The 20,833-nt window shown below is 43.5% G+C and overlaps 1 protein-coding gene across 7 annotated transcripts in view; it reads right to left on the bottom strand.

The window, feature by feature from the left end:
* Positions 1 to 6,009: 6,009 nt before the first annotated feature.
* Positions 6,010 to 20,833, bottom strand: part of RSPRY1 (ring finger and SPRY domain containing 1) — a 48,360-nt gene continuing 33,536 nt past the window's right edge. For 6 of the 7 annotated variants that reach the window (XM_056526221.1, XM_056526225.1, XM_056526224.1 and 3 more), the window contains 3 exons: positions 13,097 to 13,249; positions 11,250 to 11,354; positions 6,010 to 7,224 (listed from right to left, as the gene is read on the bottom strand). In XM_056526221.1, the coding sequence (XP_056382196.1) occupies positions 7,128 to 7,224; positions 11,250 to 11,354; positions 13,097 to 13,249 (355 nt within the window). In that variant the 3' untranslated portion in view covers positions 6,010 to 7,127. Of the gene's footprint in view, positions 7,225 to 8,138; positions 8,456 to 11,249; positions 11,355 to 13,096; positions 13,250 to 20,833 lie in introns of those variants that run through there. The other variant, XM_056526226.1, reaches the window with a different exon arrangement.

Genomic DNA, 20,833 nt, shown 5'->3' with positions numbered 1-20,833 from the left:
GTCAACAAAATGGAGGCTCTTAGCGCACTTTTTGATCAAAACGTGCCCCCCATCCACCACGCAGAGGCGGACTCATATCGGATGGGACCCTAAACATTCACTCACCTCAGGCTGGGTAACATGCTGGATCCACTACCAACCTAAAACCAACTGCTGTGAAAATAGGGGAGGGGATGCACAGTTACAGAGGGAGCCCCTATTTTCACAGGAGGTGGTTTTAGGTTGATCAAAAAAGAACTTAAGAACCTCCATTTTGTTGACCAAGTGTGCTGCTGCCTTTTTTTTTTTTTTTTTTTTTTTTTTTTACATGTTTTGTACTTGCCACAGCAGCGTGCCCCCATGTATTGGATTTAGGTGCTGGCTACATTTATTTTATTTATTTTTTTGCTGTGCAATTTGGGGGGAGTGGCTCCCTTAGTAGCCATGCATCCCCTCCCTTATTTTCATAGGAGGTGGTTTAAGGTTGTTAGTGGATCCAGCATGTCAATCCACTGCCCCAGCTTTCTGAACATCTTTTGTTCCGAACACTTGGAGCGAGTAGCACAGGTAGTGATGTCATGGCCACGCCCATGACATCACACCACACCCCCTCAATGCAATTCTATGGGTGGACATCACACCCCCTCCCATAGACTTGCATTGAGGTGGCATGGCCATGACATCACAACTCCCGCCGCCCACACCCAAAGTTCTAAACAAATGCCAGATGCTGCACAGAGATCGCGGTGGTCCCAGCTGCAGGACCACACGATCAGACCTCTTATCCCCCTAACTTTTGGATAGGGAATAAGATGACTAGGGGTGGAGTACCCCTTTAACTAAACATGTAAAATTGAAGTTCTTAGTACACATTCATTTTGATGAATTTGTCAGTTCAGTCACATCAGCAAGACCACCTCATTTCAGATGGGACCCAAATCTAAAACACACTTACCGTAGCATGCACCTGCCCATTTATTGCATTTTGCTTGGGGATCCTGATTTGTAGATTATCCAAAAAGTGGTCTTCTATCAGTGGTGGTGTTGTAGAAAGGCTTTACTGTATATAAAAGACATGACCGGGACATGCATTCACAATAGGTGACTTACCATATCGAAAAGCTGTGACAAAGTGTGGGAATAAGCGGCATTGATCATGTTGCAGAAGCAGGCCATCAGAAATCCTCTGGGAGCAGGATTAAAGGGGTACTCCAGTGGAATTTTTTTTTAACAACTGGTGCCAGAAAGTTAAACAAATTTGTAAACTACTATTAAATCTTAATTCTTCGAGAAATTGGTAGCTGCTGAATACTAGAGGAATTTTTTTTCTTTTTGGAACACAGAGCTCTCTGGACAGTTCCAAAAATGGACAGAAATGTCAGCAGAGTAGGAGAAAATCCCCATAGCAAACATATGCTGCTCTGCACATTTCCTAAAATGGACAGAGATGTAAGCAGAGAGCACGGTGTTCCAAAAAGAAAAAAAAAAATTCCTCTGTAGCATTCAGCAGCTAATAAGTACTGGAACAATTAAGATTTTAACCCCTTAAGAACCAGGTCCATTTTGGCTTTAAGGACCAGAGCGTTTTTTGCACATCTGACAACTGTCACTTTAAGCATTAATAACTCTTAGATGCTTTTACCTTTCATTCTGATTCAGAGATTATTTCGTGACACATTCTACTGTTAGTGGTAAAAATGTCATTGATATTTGCATCATTTCCAAAATTAGAAAAAAAAATACAGAACTTTTGCATTTTTTTTTTTTTTTTAACGTTGAAGCTCTCTACTTATAAGGAAAATGGACATTCCAAATTATATATTGATTCACATATTGTATAAGTCTAATTTGTTTGCATCATAAAGTTGACATGTTTTTACTTTCGGAAGACACCAGAGGGCTTCAAAGTTCATCAGCAGTTTTCAAATTTTTCACAATTTTCAAAATCAGAATTTTTTAGGGACCAGTTCAGTTAAGAAGTGGATTTGAGGGGCCTTCATATTAGAAATAACTCAAATGACCCCATTATAAAAACTGCACCCCTCAAAGTATTCAAAATGACATTCAGAAAGTCCGGTAACCCAAAGTGAAGGAGAGAATTCAAAATCTTCATTTTTTCACACTCGCATGTTCTTGTTTTTGAACTTTTACAAGGGGTAAAAAAAAGGAGAGGTTCCTAGACTTTGAAACCCAATTTCTCTCGAGTAAGGAAATACCTCATGTGTATGTCAAGTGTTCGGCGGGCGCAGTAGAGGGCTCAGAAGGGAAGGAGCAACAATGGGATTTTGGAGAGTGAGTTTTTCTGATAAGGTTTTTCGGGGACATGTCACATTTAGGAAGCCCCCATGGTGCCAGAACAGAAAAAAAATAAAATACATGGCATACTATTTTGGAAACTACACCCCTCAAGGAACGTAACAAGGGGTACAGTGAGCCTTAAAAGGGTACTCCGCCACGGTCCCGCTGCTGGGGACCCCAGGGATTGCCGAGTTCGCTCTGTGCGTAATGACGGGCGAAACAGGGGACGGAGCAGTGAGACGTCATGGCTCCGCCCCTCATGACATCGCGGCCCGCCCCCTTAATACAAGTCTATGGCAGGGGCGTGATGACTGCCACACCCCCTCCCCATAGACTCGTATTGAGGGGGGCGGGCCGTGACGTCACTAGGGACGGAGCCGAGACGTAACTATGCCCCGTCGCTCTGTGCAGTAATGACAGCGGGCTGCCGCAGCAGCAATCCCAGGGCTCCCCAGCAGCAGGACCGCGGCGATCTGACATCTTATCCCCTATCCTTTGGATAGGGGATAAGATGTCTAGGGGCGGAGTACCCCTTTAACACCTCACAGGTGTTTGACGGCTTCTTGTTAACGTTTGATGTGTAAATGAATTTTTTTTCACTAAAATGCTGGTTTTCCCCCAAATTTTACAAGGGGGAATGAGAAAATGCCCCCCAAAATTTGTAACCCCATCTGTGCGTATGGAAATACCCCAGGTGTGTGCATCAAGTGCTCTGCTGGTGCACTACAATGCTCAGAAGAGTCAGATTTGGCTTTTGGAAAGGACATTTTGCTGAAATGGTTTTGTTGCATTTAGAAAGCCCCTATGGTGCCAGGACAGCCAAAAAAAAAAAAACACATGGCATACTATTTTGGAAACTATACCCCTCAAGGAACGTAACAAGGGATACAGGGAGCCTTAAAACCTCAAAGGTGCTTGAAGAATTTTTGTTAAACTTGGATGTGTAAATGGAAAAAAAAAAAATTTCACTAAAAATGCAGTCCCCCCCCCGAAATTACTTTTTTACAGGGCGTAGGACAAAAATGACCCCCAAAATGTGTAACCCCATTTATGGAAATTCCCCATATGTGGATGTAAAGTGCTCTGCTGGCGCACAACAATGCTCAGAAGAGGAGGAGCACCATTGAGCTTTTGGAAAGAGACTTTGTTTGGAAGTCAGGGGCCATGTGTGTTTACAAAGCCCCCCCCCCCCCACGTGACCCCATTCTGGAAACTACACCCCTCACAGAATTTAAGGGGTGCAGTATTTACACTCCACTGGCGTTTGACAGATCTTTGGAACAGTGGGCTGTGCAAATGAAAAATTAAATTTTTCATTTTCACGGACAACTGTTCCAAAAATCTGTCAAACACCAGTGGGGTGTAAGTACTCACTGCACCCCTTATTACGTGAGGGGTGTTTCCAAAATGGGGTCACATGTGGGGGGGGGGTCCATTGTTCTCGCACTATGGGGGCTTTGAAAACACACGTGGCCTTCAATTCCGGGAAAATTTTCTCTCCAAAAGCCCAATGGAGCTCCTTCTCTTCTGAGCATTGTAGTTCACCCGCAGAGCACTTTACAACCACATATGTTCTTACTCAGAAGAAATGGGGTTACAAATTTTGGGGGGCTTTTTTCCTATTTTCTCTTATGAAAAATTTAGGGTAACACCAGCATTTTAGTGAAAGTTTTCTTCATTTTCCCATCCACATTTAATTAAAATTCTTCAAACACCTGTGGGGTGTTAAGGCACACTGTACCCCTTGTTACATTCAGTGAGGGGTGTTGTTTCCAAACTGGGGTCACATGTGGGTATTTTTATTTTTTTGCCTTTATGTCAGAACCGGTGTAAAATCAGCCACCAGTGCAAATCACCAATTTAGGCCTCAAATGTACATAGTGCGCTCTCACATCTGAGCCTTGTTGTGCGTCCGCAGAGCATTTTATGCCCACATATGGGGTCTTTCTGTACTCTGGAGAAATTGCGTTACACATTTTGGGAGTCTTTCAGTTTACCCCATGTGAAAATAAAAAGTAAAAGGGCAACCAGCCTGTTAGTGTAAAAAAAATTAAAAAAAATAAAAATAAAATACTTTTACACTAACAGGCTGGTGTAGCCCCCGAAAATGTGTAGTGCAATTTCTCCCGAGTACAGAAATACCCCATATGTGGCCCTAAACTGTTTCCTTGAAATAAGACAGGGCTCTGAAATGAGAGCGCCATGCGCATTTGAGGACTAAATTAGGGATTGCATAGGGGTATTCTACACCAGTGATTCCCAAACAGGGTGCCTCCAGCTGTTGCTAAACTCCCAGCATGCCTGGACAGTCAGTGGCTGTCCGGAAATGCTGGGAGTTGTTGTTTTGCAACAGCTGGAGGCTCCGTTTTGGAAACACTGCCGTATAATGTTTTTTTATTGGGGGGGGGAACAGTGTAAGGGGGTGTATATGTAGTGTTTTACCCTTTATTTTGTGGTAGTGTAGTGTTTTTAGGGTACATCCGCACTGACGGGCATTTACAGTGAGTTTCCTGCTAGGAGTTTGCGCTGCGGCGAAAAATTTGCCACAGCTCAAGCTTGAAGCAGGAAACTCACTGTAAACTCGCGTGTGTGAATGTACCCTGTACATTCACATGGGGGTGACAAACCTCCAGCTGTTTCAAAACTACAACTCCCAGCATGTACTGATCGCTGAAGGGCATGCTGGGAGATGTAGTTATGCAACAGCTGGAGGTACGCAACTTCAACTTCCAGCATGGCGAGACAGCTGTTTGGGCATGCAGGGATTTGCAACATCTGGAGGGCCACAGTTTAGAGACCACTACACAGTGATCTCCAAACTGTAGCCCCCCAGCTGTTGCAAAACTCAGCATGCCCAAACAGCTGTCTGGGCATGCTGGGAGTTGTAGTTTTGCAATATCTGGAGGGCTACAGTTTAGAGACCACTGTATAGTGGTCTCAAACTGTAGCCCTCCAGATGTTGCTAGGCAACTCACCGGATTCTGTAGGATCCAGGGAGCCGCATCACCGTCCTCTTCTGCCGCCAATGATGGGTAAGTGGACTTTCGTGCCAGTCCTCGCCGTTTTCCCCCTTCTGCCCCGCCTATTGTGGGTGGGCAGAACGGGGAAGCCAAAAGTTAACCCCGCCCCTGATCTGCTATTGGTCACCACTTCTAGACGACTAATAGCAGGGATAGGAGGGGTGCCACCCCTGCCACCTCACTCCTATTCCTTCAGGTGGGATCATAAGCGTCTTGGACAATCCCGATCCCCCTTATTTTCCGGGTCACCGGAGACCCATATGACCTGGAATCGCAGCAAATCGCCAGTGTGAATTCACCGGCGATCGCCGACATGGGGGGGGTTCCTGACGACCCCCCTGGGCATTTGCACGGGGTGCCTGCGGTAGGGACCAAAATTCCCACAGACATACGCGTATGTCCTTGGTCCTTAACTGGTTAATAAAAGTAATTTACAAATCCGTTTAACTTTCTGGCACCAGTTTTGTTTAGTTTTTTTTAAATAGTTTTCCACCAGAGTACCCCTTTAAGAATAGTTCCACGCAGGGCTCTGCACTCTACCATTGCATAATATGAGCCTTAGAGGCAATATTTTTTTTTTTAAACCAGCAGAATTATGAATGCAGCTCTGAGCTTTGAAAATAGTATAAGAAACTGCAAATATTAAATCCTATATAAAAAGGTAAAAAAAAAAAAAAAACTTCTGGTCTTTGGTTAAATAAATAATCGTTCTGGTGACGGCTTAAAGACCTTGACTTTGTAAAATCTTTACTTGACATTCGTCCATTTATATTAACAGGGCAGAGCTTAAAAGCTCTGGTACAACACACTCGATTACAACATTATTAAATTCCGGTAATTCTCCATTTACAGAACATTCATCTATACAAACTTATTTCCTTTATCAACAGTTGACAGACAAACTCAATAGTCCAGCTGGACAAACCACTTGCTCTGCTCCGGCAGGTGGATGTAGTTTGACAGCTGGGGCGCTGAAGGTTGGTCTTGGAGAGAATTGGTCACATGGTCATATCAAACTATAAATATAGGAAAAGACTTTCCAATTCTTTAAATCACTACTCCGCACACATTACAGAACTCTGTACATTTACACCTGTATATTGCATTAATCCTGTATCTTAACCAAATATTCTTTGGAATATAAATTAAGCCCTAAAAGGTTGATTTACATAATCACAATTCGCAGTCCACAGTTTATAAGGAAAATGACTGACCAGCAGAAGGCCACATGAATAGAAAACAATGGTCAAATACTGTATTTTGTCTGGCAAAAATAGACACTTTTCAGTATGATACAATTAGTTACAGTTTTTGTAAATACATTGATGCATAACTATAGTGCAAACCCTTTCCAAAAGTAAATTGAGCAAAAACAGTGCCAATATAACATTTCAGGTGCCCGCTGGCAAGATAACATTACTGCAGCCAAGTCAACAATGGCCATGGCGATCCAACAGGGGCATGTTTTGGCCCAAAATGGGTGGAGTTCCTACCAAACTGTATAGTAGTATCCCAGATGTGATGGTTCAGTCCCACAAGTACCTTAAGGGATGAATATAATGTCCTTCATTGTACAAATGCTGAAATCCTAGATGTGTAGCATCTACTGTGTTAGGTTACCAGCAGATTTTCTGTTGCACACTAGTCTTCTTAAGGACAATGGATTGAGCTCCTTGTCAATCACACACTGCTATAAGATATGGCCATTTTCTCTTTCATCTGAAGCGAATACAAAAGACTTGCAAATGTTTGCTTTTAAACAGTGTCTTGTTCATAATAATTAAAAAAAAGAAACAAAATAGATATCTTCCTGCATTTACTTGACAGAGGTCAAGAGATGTGAGAAATTTGACGGACCCGAGTCTTTATCTCTTGTCGACACAATGGACAAGTTTCTAGCTGAAGAGCACATTCCATACAAAGATCACTGAAAAACAAAAATTTCCATTATTACCCTCGACGTACACACCATGAATGCCCCATCCTATAATATTTGGGGATTGTTTTATACCAGCCTACATGAAAAAAAATGAGAAAATCAGGTTTCTAGCTGTTGTATCTGTACGAATCACAATGGAAATGATATCTTGTAGATTAAGGAAAGTATCATTATCAGTGTCACCCGCACTACCAGTCTGTACCAACACATTAGTGCTAGTGACACCAATAACAAATTCTCTTTACAGCGTACCTGTCATTTGCAAAAACTATTATGTAGACGTGTGTATATTTGTAATATAAATTGGTTAAAATAGTGTATAATTTTTGGGTGAAACAATGCTTTCTTGTCCCTGCAGCTAATGCCTGTGTGTCTATGCTGGGACATAATACAGAAAGTGTGGGCAAGACAAGCAGGGCTCTGTGCAAGCTCCAGGCTCGTCACCCTGCTGTGTCAAAGGACCTGCTTGTCCTGCCTACACTTCCTGCATTTTGTCTCTGCACGCAGGCAATAACTACAGGGACAAGACAGCATTTTTTTTTTTCACCCAAAAAAACACAGATTTTTTTTCTTAACCAATGTGTATGACAAACATACTAAAAAGCTATCTGTTATATAAGAAGTTTTGGCAAATGACAGTGGTCATTTAAAATTGCTCTATTCTCACCCCTAGAACATTTAAAATGTACCTTATACGGATGTGATCTGTAGTTTTTAAATCGGTAACACTTTTTTTTGTGTGTGACTGATTACTTTATTCATTTTTTTCCCCGATATGACAAAAAACAAATCTCCAATTCTGGCTTTTAACACGTTACTGTGCAGGGTCATAAACATTTATATTTTAAAAGTTTGGATAATTCCGCACTCTGCAATACCAAATATGTATTTTTTTTTTTAAAAAAGGGAAAAAGGGAAATTACTATGGAAAGGGCTTTTATAAAATTGTAAGTTTTTTATTTTATTTTGCAATTTAAGTCTTCATATTACATGCAATCATAAGATTGCATTCACTGTATAATGTTATGCTATTGCATAGCACTAAACAGTGAGATCGGTTCTCTACTGATATAGCCTAGCTCTGCCGGGCTTAGAAATGTAAAATTTTAAGCTATGGAAAAAACAAACACTTTCCCCACATTTTCCTGGGGAATAAAATAAAATAATGTTTTTAAAGTTTCAAATCAATTCAATGCTGGAAGTAGGTCTCACCATTTTACTGAGAGAAGAAAAACAAAAACAATGAATTAGTTATCTGTGATGGGGAGAACATTAATAGGAATAAGATAGCTTGGCCTTAATTGACATTTAAGAGGACAGAAACAATCGACTACTGTAATACCGACAAGATGGAGTCCAGCAACAACCAAACTTTTTTTCCTGCAGCACCCCCTAGAGACAGAAATGCATATTGCTCTTTAAAAAGTATTTGAATTATATTCCAGGATTTGCTTGTCTTCAAGTGAGACTGGAAAACTTGCAAACATTTTCAGATATCTTTCATGAAGGTCTAATGCTAGGTTTCCACTTATTTTGCTAGTGTTTTTTGGGGCCAAATAAACGCCAGAAAAACTGCCACTGATTTTCCCTGCGTTTTAACCTGTGTGTGGAAATTGCATTTTTTTTGCCCCTTTGGCAGTTTCCCTGCGGGCGTTTTTTAAAGAATTTTGTTGGGTACAAACATTTTTTTTTTTTTAATCAGGGACCAATTTATTATATTTGGCACTGAGAGTTGTAATTGTCTAGATGGTGCTGGCCAATCACAACTCTCAGCACCAAATATGAATCTGTGACTGACCTGAAGTTCTTTTCACATCAAGTACAGGGCAGGGGAGTGGTGGGGTGTGTCACCTAGACAGGAGTGACACCTGCTGCGATCTGTCTTTCTGCAGGTACTACAGCTCCCAGTTTAGAAAACATTTTTTAAATACATTATAAATAAAAAAAATAAAAGTCTAACAAAAATTAATATATTAGTGTTACAATTACATGGCCCCTTTATTAATTTTTATTATTGCCAGCTACATTTTATGTCCCTGCCCGCTCACATAAGTTGGTCCCTGATTATATTTTTTAGAACTAAATTCTTGAATTTCTTTCCCTACATTTTTGTGAAAAAAAAAACAAAACGCAAAAACGCTGGCAATCTCCTGCAGTGCATCTCGCTGTGAAGGAGATCGCTAGGACGTATGCTTACATCCAGATGCACTAACTAGCTAGCAATTTGGATGTATGCATACGTCCTATGGCAGGAAGAGGTTAAAGAGTTACTGTCATTAGAAAAACTGACCATTAGGGGGTCTGTGTCAGTTTGTCATCAGACCCTGGTCTCTAGTCTGATTAGACCCAACAGCAACAACTGGATTTGCTGACAGGAGGGTGGGGTTATTCCGCATGCTCTGCTCACTTCCTGCCTCACTGAGCATTTGAGAGGGAGAGTCAGGGGCCAGACATCTGCAGCATTTACAGAGGAGGACAGTGGTTTCAAGGCACAGGGACCACCAATATAAGTTACTTCTGGTTTTCTATGGGCACAAACTAAAAAGAATTCTTGTAGACTTGCACCCTATACTGTGGACATGGTATGCTCTCGTGCAGGCCACGTAGCGAGGGAGAGAAAGGAGCAAGTTCTTATGCTCCTTAAGGAAGGAATGCCCCCAGCAAAACTGCAAGGACAGTAAGCACCCCCTAAAGAGATGTACCGTAAATAAAAAGGCATTTTACATCTAAAAGATGCATATTAATGTACATGTCTTCGGGCCAATTACTACATTTTTGGAGCTTTTAGAAACTAATGACAATAATGCTTTAACCATTTTGAACAATATACAAAGTGCCACTATACATTTTCTGCTGTGTTCACACATTACCAAAATAAAATCAAAATAAATTAACAAACAAAACTGTTAAATCTGCTTAAAGGGGTACTCCACCCCTAGACATCTTATCCCCAATCCAAAGGATAGGGGATAAGATGTCTGATCGCAGGGGTCCCGCCGTTGGGGACCCCCACATTCTACCATGCGGCACCCACCTGTAACGGCTTCCGGAACCGCTGGAGGCCCTCAGGCTAATACCACAGGGACGCAAGAGTGTGACGTCACACCTCGCCCCCTAAATGCAAGTCTATGGGAGGGGGCGTGACAGCTTTCATGCCCCCTCCCATAGACTTGCATTGAGGGGCCAGGTGTGAAGTCACACGGGGGCGGAGTCGTGATGTCACGATCTTACGTCCTCGTGGTCGGGATGGTATTAGCCTGAGGGCCTCCAGCGGTTCCGGAAGCCGTTACAGGTGGGTGCCGCATGGTAGAATGCGGGGATCCCCAGCGGCGGGATCCCGGAAAATAACATATATCAACTGGCTCCAGAAAGTTAAACAGATTTGTAAATTACTTCCATTAAAAATTCTTAATCCTTTCAGTACTTATGAGCCACTAAAGTTGAGTTTTTCTTTTCTGTCTAAGTGCTCTCAGATGACACCTGTCTCGGGAACCACCCAGTTTAGAAGCAAATCCCCATAGCAAACCTCTTCTACTCTGTGCAGTTCCCGAGACAAGCAGAGATGTCAGTAGAGAGCACTGTTGCCAGACAGAAAACAACAACTCCACTTCAGCAGCTGATAATTATTGGAAGGATTGCGATTTTTTTATAGAAGTAATTTACAAATCTGTTATACTTTCTGGAGCCAGTTGATATATATAAAAAAAAAAAAAAAAGTTTTTTTAAGGCATGCAGGAGCACAAATTAAAGTGATTTTTTTTTCTACCCCAGGATATCCCTTTAATGAGGAGACAATTTCTTCCATAAACAGCACCACTACTGTCCTCAGATCATGTGTGGTATTAAAACTTGGCTTCACTCACTTCAATGGAACTAAGCTGCAACCACAAACAGCCTGAGGACAAAGGGGATGCTGTTTTACAAAGAAATTGGCTGTTTTTCTATCCCTGGATAACTCCTTTACAGTAAACAATTGTAAAGCACTGTGACCTTTCATAAGTGAAGGGACTGACCTGTGTCCACACGGTTTCAGTTCTGTGTCTGCCACTTCATCACAACAAAGTGTACAACAGTTCTCTCGAATGCTAACTTGTTTCAACAGTGCTAAGCGTCTGTGCCTGAAGGCAAATGAAAAAAATAAATCATTACTTATCAGTAGTATTCCCTTATAATGGCCATACACATGAGAAAATGTCTCCAAAGCCTGGCGAGTTAAGGCAACTAGCTACTGTGTAGTGTGGGGCGCCCAACTCAACTGATACGATGGGAAGAGCGGATCAGGAATGCTGGATTCCATTATGCCAGATGGTTAAATTTCTGCACCAATAAACACCCAAACATGTGGGAAGTTGGGAAGACTCAGCAATGCTGGGGATACACATTCAGCTGACAGTTATCAACCGTTCCCTCAAAAGGGAACCTGTTAGCTCTTTATCATGCTCAGAACTCAAGTGTCAAGGAGTCTGTGCCGAGCTGCAGCATGCACACTATTTCCCACCCCTACCTGCATGATTGATATACAGAGCTTGGTGCTGGAAGCCATGCCCTGTACATCCATCAGTCAAAACAGGGAGGGGTGTGGGAGGGACAAGGCATCCATGTTGTTGCTGAGCATGATCTAGAGATCTGACAGATTCCCTTCAAAAACTATGGACACCTTTTAAAAAAAAAAAAAAAAAAAAAAAAAACATACATATACACAATATATATATATATATATATATATATATATATATATATATTTTATCCTAGGTGCAAAACAAGTGTTTCCTCCATAGTTCTTTAAAAAAATGCACACTTTTGCTTGTATGGCCTCTACAGTATGCTGTATTTTCTCTATACTTTTACACAACCATGATTTTCCCCAAGCACACCGTTTTGTATTTTCCTCCAGGGTTTTTCTCCCACATTCTGAGCTGCTGTGAAATCCTACTCTGCTGTCACTAACAATGATAGAGCAGAGCTTTGTAGTAGTAGCTAAATAGGAGATTTCTAATGAGGACTATTTAGATTTTTTTTTTTTTTTTATAGTTTTTTCTTTTTGTTTCCTGAACCTAAATGAATGAAAAAAAAAAATAAAATAAAAAAGTGCAAAAAGGTGTCCATAGCTTTTATAAGGGGTTGTCCAAGGAGTGCAGAATATTACAACCTTTTTTCAAACCCCAGTACTCCTCTTCTGGCCAATACCTGCACAATATTGCCGCAATGTAATGCATATGCATTCAGGAGTGGTTATACCCACATGTGATAATCATGATATAGCACCTGCCCCCTCTTGTCTTGGAAGGTTTACCTCACAAAGAGAGCTGGAAGTGGAGCATCATGGAGCAAGCAATAGAAACACATTTCCTGCTCCCAAGACAATCCCTTTAAAGGGGTACTCTGGCCCTAAGACATCTTATCCCCAATCCAAATGATAGGGGATAAGATGTCTGATCGCGGAGGTCCCGCCGCTGGGAACCCCCGCAATCAGGCATGCATGATGTCACGACTGCTCCCCCATGTGACATCACACCCCGCCCCCTCATTACAAGTCTATAGGAGGGGATAAGATGTCTTAGGGCTGGAATACCTCTTTAAGATGTCAGAGCATATGCAAAACATTCACTAGAAGACTATACAAAGAACAATGTTAGGCCTTATGTACACAGAAATATTATGGTCTGCTATAAGTTAATACAGTACCTGCATATGCTTATTTTATACTGAATTGTAAAATCATAGGCATAGAGTGACCATATGCTGAATTACAGAGGTATTTAAAATAAGCAGCATCACACAAACTGCAATAAGGGTCCATACTGCAAACCCTGAATGCATTAGATTGATGGAAGGATCGATGAAGATTAAAAATGTCTACCTTGGCAAAATGACCTTTTCTTCAGGAGCCAAAACGGCATATTCATTAAAAGTGCTAAATTTATTTGCAGGTGGATATTTAAAGGGCTTGGCTCCAAAATTAAATTCACACTGCTGATATGACATGAAACTTGCTGCAGCAAAAAACCCAGACCTAAGGAGAAGAAGAGGTTAAAAGGCTTAGTAACAAGTTTTATTACACATACAGATATATATATATATATATATATATATATATATATATATATATATATATCAAAATTATGTTCTATGAGAAGAGAACTTAAAAAATACAATTATGTAGTGTAAACTTAGTGGGTCTCAGTATATCTAACAGAATATTAGCGATACTACCATTTTCATGGTTAGATCAACCATCATTTACAGCTTTGCACATTGTGTATGTGTGTAGCATGCTGAAAAATTATGATTGTGCACAAAACCTAAGATTAAAGGGGTACTCCACCCTTCGACATCTTATTCCCTATCCAAAGGACAGAGGATAAGATGTCTGATCACGGGAGTCTTGCCACTGGGCCGGATATTATACTGGAACATCTGCTGCACTCTTCTGTAGTATACCAGCCTGCTGAAAACTAAAAGGAAGTATTTTGCTCTCCATTAAATGAAAAGGAGTACTATGGATATGTTAAACATATGCCAGGAAAACCTGGCTCAGAAGCTGTGTGTACAGAAACTTAGTATAAATACAGTTCAGTGGAAACAATCTTAAAGTTTGCAAAGTTGGTAAAATTAGATGTGTACCACATACATATCGGCCCTCATTTACTTAGAAAATTGTGTTGTAAGTCTATCTTGCTTTCTTACCCGACTGCTTTTTTCCCCTGGTATTTATTATTATTATGTCGCATCCTGTTTGTCGCACGTGGGTTTTGTTGGTTTTGGTTTCCAACTCCTCTGAGCTGTCGGGAAAAAAATCCACAACAATTCAACAAATTCGGGTTGGAAATCTTTATAAATTTGCGGGAAAGCTCAGAAATGTCGGGTTACGCCCTTTTTTCGGGTTTGGGAGAATCCACATCGGGTCCGTCGGGAAAAAATGTTGCATCGTGTCGCAGACTGGCGCACGATGTCTGCAACATGTCGCAGACAAAGATGCGCCAAAAAAACCCGACAAAAGTCTTCTCCCCCATGGATCTGATCACTTCTATGACCCTGCTGTTGCCAGAGCACACACTTTCCCACAATCCCCCTTGCTTACAGGCACAGTGAAGACCACTTGCCAATACTTTCAGAAGAGAGCAGCTAAACTGAGCATGTATGACCACCTTAGTGGGTTGTAACCAAAGGCTTAAAGGGGTTATCCAGGAAAAAACTTTTTTCTATATATCAACTGGCTCCAGAAAGTTAAAAAGATTTGTAAAATTGCTTCTATTAAAAAATCTTAATCCTTTCAGTACTTGAGCTTCTGAAGTTGAGGTTGTTCTTTTCTGCCTAAGTGCTCTCTGATGACATGTGTCTCGGGAACCGCCCAGTTTAGAAGAGGTTTGCTATGGGGATTTGCTTCTAAACTGGACGGTTCCCGAGACCCGTGTCATCAGAGAACACGAACAGAAAACAACAACTCAACTTCAGCAGCTCAAAAGTACTGAAAGGATTAAGATTTTTTAATAGAAGTAATTTACAAATCTGTTTAACTTTCTGGAGCCAGTTGATATATAACAAATTTTTTCCTGGATACCCCCTTTAAGGTTATTAAAACAATACAGGCATACGGGCAATTAGTAAGTAACAGATAAGGTTAGACCTATTTTTCTTAATGGGAGAACCTCTTTAACCCCTTAAGGACCAGGCCCATCTTGGCCTTAACCCCTTAAGGACAATGGACGTACTCCTACGCCTCCGTTTCCGAGTCCTTAAGGACCGAGGACGTAGGAGTACGTCCTGTCCATTCCCAGCCCCCCACCGCTAGCCGGAGGGGAGCCGGTGCCCGATGCCTGCTGAAATCGTTCAGCAGGCATCGCGGCATAACGCCGAGGGGGGTCATTATGCCCCCCCCATGTCGGCGATCGCAGCGCATCGCTCGTCAATTCAGACGAGCGATGCGCTGCGATTCCGTTCCCCGCCGCTCGCCGGGCGGGGATCGGCGCCGGATGTCTGCTGATTTCTATCAGCAGACATCCCGGCAGTGTGCAGGAGGAGGTCCGGAGGACCTCCTATACCTGCGATCGCTGCAGGACGCCGGTAACTACTTACCGGCGTTCTGCAGCGGTTCCGGGTCATCAGGGTCACGTGTGACCCTGTGACCCGGATATAGATGGTGACTGGTGGTGTAGTATACACCACCAATCACCATCCATGCTGTACTGGGGGCTGGCATTGTGGCCACCCCCTCAGTACAGTTGTGATTGGGTGGCCAAAGTGGCCACACCAATCACATAGTAATGGGAGGGGATGGTGGGGGCTAGGAGCACGTTGCTCCGTTCTGCCCACCATTCCACATAGATCTGGTGTGCAGGACGGAGCCTCGTGCTGCCCACCATCCCCTGAGTCCAAAAAAAGTGCCCCTTGCCCCCTTTCTGTGGCCCCTTGGCACAGAAATCGCCAGGGATAGCTTTAGATTAGGTAGGGACAGGTTAGGGTTAAAAAAAAAAAAGTTTTTTTTTGTCTTTTTTTCAGCGTACCTCAGTGGGTGTCCGTGGGTCCGTAGCACCTTTAGCTGCGTGACCCCGGCCCTGCTGGGTCGCTGCGGTCTGCCGCCAGCCTTTTTTTTTTGGTGCAGATCTTTTTTTTTTTTTTTTCACTAAGCGTGTGTGCGGACCCTCTTAGTTATAAAAGAGCGGTCCGCCACCGTTTGTTAAAGCCCACCCGCCGCTGATCAGTCCCGTAGTACTGATCAGCGTTTTTTTTGTGGTGCCGGCGCTTTTTTTCGGGTTTTCTAGCGTGTTTTTGCACCCATAGGCGGTCCGTGCCACCAGTAGCAGGCGTGTACTGTGTGGCCGGACCTTACCTGTGTGTGTGCGGCGTGCCTCACCGCTGTCGGTGATTTATCACTGATCAGCGTTTTTTTTTGTGGTACAGGCACTTTTTTCGGTTAACGCGGTTTATTTTTTGCACCCATAGGCGGTCCGTGCCACCAGTAGCAGGCGTGTACTGTGCGGACGGACCGTACCTGTGTGTGCAGCCAGTCCCGCCGCTGTCTGTGATTTATCACTGATCAGCGTTTTTTTGGGGGTTCAGGTGGGTGCATTTTTTTCGGGGTAAAGCGTTTTTTTTTTTTTCCAGTTTTTTTTTGTGTGGGGGTCAGTGGCCAGACCCCCCACTGACTTCTGCGCCCCCTGCCGCCACAAGCGCTAATCAGTGCGCACACCACTGATTAGATAAACGCTTTTTTTGGCGCAGGGCTTTTTTGCGCTAGAAGTCCCCCCTTTTTTTTTTAAAAAGGCTCCTTTTTATTTTATATTTTTTTCTGTTAGGGCGGGTTAGTTTAGTTAGGTTAGGGAGGGTTAGGGCGGGTTAGGGAGGTAATATCGCACCACACCACACGCAGCACACACACCAATAAAGTTTCCCCCCCCCCCCCACACACACACACACACCCCCCGTATCCACATTAGAGTAGGGAAATGGCCCGCAGAGTGTTTTCGGCGGAGGAGGCATATGACCTAATTGCCTCCGACACCGAGAGCGGCTCAGAGGACGATGAAGACCCCACCTTCCTTATTTCATCGTCCTCCTCATCATCTAGTTCTGATGATGAGCCACCAAGGCGGCGGAGACGCCGCCGTGCGGTGCCGCAAACCTCCTCTGCCCTTGACCCTGTGCCCCATGCTAGTATGAGTCCCCCTGGCGCTCATACTAGTGAAGCCCCCCTGCCAAGATCACTGGTACATCGTACCGGAGAACTTGACTGGGCTGAGCCAGCGGACCACGAGCCCGTGATTCCTGAGTTTGTTGGCGACTCAGGAATCAAAATTAACATCGCCGGGTTCACTGAAAAGGACTTTTTCGGTCATTTTTTCAGTGACGACTTTGTTAATTTGATGGTTACACAGACAAATCTGTACGCCCAACAGTTCGTCGCCGCTAACCCGGGCTCACTTTTAGCTAGACCCGGCGGCTGGACTCCAGTCGATGCAGCCGAAATGAGGACCTTTTGGGGCCTCGCGCTGCATATGGGTATAGTTAAAAAACCCAGTGTCAGGCAATATTGGAGTGGGGACGTCTTTTACCAGACACCCCTCTACAGTATGGCCATGGCACGCTCCCGGTTCGAGGCCATTCGGAGATGTTTGCATTATGCCGATAATGCGGCATGTCCCCCCCGAACTGATCCCGCGTATGACCGCCTGTATAAAATCAGGCCGGTCATCAATCACTTCGGGGCCAGATTTTGGGAGGCCTATGTCCCGGGGCGGGAGGTCTCTATTGATGAGTCTCTCATCAGCTTCAAAGGGAGACTCAGCTTCCGGCAATACATCCCGACCAAGCGGGCGCGGTATGGCGTGAAGATGTATAAACTTTGCGAGAGTACCTCCGGGTACACTTGCAAGTTTATAGTGTATGAGGGACGAGATTCCCGTTTTGAACCCCCAGAATGTCCCCCCACTCTGGGTGTTAGCGGGAAAATCGTTTGGGGCCTTTTGCACCCATTGCTAGATAAAGGTTACCACCTTTACGTGGATAACTTTTATACTAGTATCCCTCTCTTCACGTCCCTCGCCGCCAGATCCACGGTCGCTTGTGGGACAGTCCGGAAGAATCAAAGAGGCCTTCCGCCCCATCCCCTACATGCTCCTATCCCCCGGGGTGAGTCCCGTGCCTTTTCCCATGAGAACCTGTTGGTCCGGTATAAGGACAAGAGGGATGTCCTTATGCTCACCACAATTCATGGGAATGGCAGCACCCCTGTCCCTGTGCGAGGTACCGTGGGACCGGTCCTCAAGCCCGATTGTATTCTGGACTACAATCGGTATATGGGGGGGAGTTGATCTTTCTGATCAAGTCCTCAAGCCATATAATGCCATGCGGAAAACACGCGTATGGTATAAAAAGGTTGCGGTCTACATGGTACAGGTTGCCATGTACAACTCTTTTATACTGTACCAGAACGCTGGCAACACAGGGACATACCTGGAGTTCCAAGAGGTAGTTCTAAAGGCCCTCATCTATGGTGACCGCCAAAGAGCGGGTCAGAGCACCTCTGGAACTTTAGGTCCCCGGATCGTCCCCGGCCAACACTTTCCAGGTGTGATCCCCAACACTGGAAGGACGGGACGAACCCAGAAGAAATGCAGAGTGCGTCACAAGAAGGGGAGACGGAGGGACACCACCACTCAATGTGACACTTGCCCCGATCATCCGGGCCTCTGCATAGGCTGCTTCAGGGAGTATCACACTTCCATGGAGTACTAAATTTTCCATCCTTTGCCCTAATTTTCATTCCCCAGAATTCGGCTCCAATGTACCAGTCCAGGGTACATTGACTTCCAAATTTTAAACCAAAACACACCCCCAAAAAACAAAACCTTTTTCCCAATAGCCCAATATTTTTTTTTTCTTCCCCCTAAAAAATGGGTCATGGGACACAGAGTCAACAGCATTGGAGGTTTGCAGTTGCCTCAAATGCACAACACTCTCTCTCCCCACCTGAGCGGGTTGCGCATTTGAGGTAACAGAATAGGGACGGCCCCACACATCCCCTTCCCAGAATGATGATTCAGAGTATAGGGTTTGGGGTGGGCATCATTTTTACTTTTGGCTGTACTCTGGGTCATCATTCTGGGAAAATAATTGGCATATCAGTACTAAAATTGCAATTTTCTTCCCCCCATAGTACACTTCATCCATTCCTGGAAAATAAATGAAGGGAACACCCGTCTGTTCCAAATCTCCACTTCACCCTATACACCTTCCCTAGGGGGTGTACTGTTTGTAATAGGTTCACATGTGGGTGTTCCTTTCTTGTATTTTCCTCTGAATGTATGTAACTGTTAGGTCCGTAACAAACATCCGCCTCAAATGCGAAGAGTTCTCACTGAGCTCTGTCGTATTTTCAGGCGACAATTCGGAGTCACATGTTAGTTGTTCCCAGAAAGATGAAGCAGAACATAGGTTGAAAATTGCAATTTTCAAAAGCTACCCTTCATCCATTCCTGGAAAATAAATTTAGGAAACACCTGTGCATTAAAAATTACCCCTATACCCATTCCCCAGGGTGGGTACTTTCTGTAATGGTGTCACATGTGGGTGTTTCATTTTTGTATTTTCCTCGGAATGTATGTAACCGTCAGCTACTGATATGCCAAAGGCCACAAATACAAAGTGACCTCTATGACTTCTGAGCCTTGTTGTGCGCCCGCCCAGCATGTTACCCCATATGTGGATGTATTTTTATAGTCAGGGGGAAAAGCCCTCCAAAATTTGTAACCCAATTTCTCATATTATGTTAATAATTGGGTAACCCCAGCATTTTACTGTAAAAAAATCAAATTTTTCAATTTATCGCCCACTTTTCAAAAAAAACCTGTGAGGTGTTATTTCCCGCTGTACCCCTTGTTACGTTCATTGAGGGGTGAAGTTTCTAAAATGGTGTCACATGTGTTTTTTTTTTCCTGTTGGGGGCTTTATAAATGCACATGACCCCCGACTTCAATTACAACAAAATTTTCACTCCTTCTATTCTGAGCATTGTAGTGCGTCCACAGAGCAATTTACATCCACATATGGGGTATTTTTTTTCTCAGACAAAATTGTTCTACAAATTTTGGGGGCCTTTTGCCCTATTACCCAATGTGAAATTGAAACATTTGGGGTAACACTGTCAATATAGTGCAAAAAAATCAAATTTTTCACTTTTACGGCCCACTGTTCAAAAAACCTGTGAGGTGTAACACTGTTACGCTCCCCAAGGGGTCTAGTTTCCAAAATGGTATGCCATGTGTTTTTTTTTTACTGTCCTGGCCCCATAGGGGCTTCCTAAATGTGGCATGCCCCCAGAGCAAAATTTGTAACTCCTTCTCTTCTGAGACCAGTAGTGCACCAGCAGAGCACTTTTCACCCCCATATGGGGTGTTTTCTGAATCGGGAGAAATTGGGCTTCAAATTTTGGGGGGTATTTTCTGCTTTAACCCTTTGTAAAAATGTAAAATTTTTGGGAAACCAAGCATTTTAGGTAAAATGTATTATTTTTTTTTTTACATATGCCAAAGTCGTGAAACCCCTGTGGGGTATTAAGGTTCACTTTACCCCTTGTTACATTCCCCGAGGGGTCTAGTTTCCAAAATGGTATGCCATGTGGGGTTTTTTTTAGCTGTCCTGGCACCATAGGGGCTTCCTAAATGCGGCATGCCCCCAGAGCAAAATTTGCTTCAAAAAAGCCAAATGTGTCTCCTTCTCTTCTGAGACCTGTAGTGCGCCAGCAGAGCACTTTTCACCCCCATATGGGGTGTTTTCTGAATCGGGAGAAATTGGGCTTCAAATTTTGGGGGGTATTTTCTGCTTTAACCCTTTGTAAAAATGTAAAATTTTTGGGAAACCAAGCATTTTAGGTAAAATTTAATATTTTTTTTTACATATGCCAAAGTCGTGAAACCCCTGTGGGGTATTAAGGTTCACTTTACCCCCTGTTACGTTCCCCGAGGGGTCGTTTCCAAAATGGTATGCCATGTGTTTTTTTTTAGCTGTCCTGGCACCATAGGGGCTTCCTAAATGCAGCATGCCCCCAGAGCAAAATTTGCTTCAAAAAAGCCAAATGTGACTCCTTCTCTTCTGAGAC

Source organism: Hyla sarda, chromosome 6, assembly GCF_029499605.1.
Source record: "Hyla sarda isolate aHylSar1 chromosome 6, aHylSar1.hap1, whole genome shotgun sequence".
Taxonomy (NCBI): domain Eukaryota; kingdom Metazoa; phylum Chordata; class Amphibia; order Anura; family Hylidae; genus Hyla; species Hyla sarda.
Note: the sequence above shows the minus strand (reverse complement) of the source record. Positions and strands in the feature narration are given on the sequence as shown.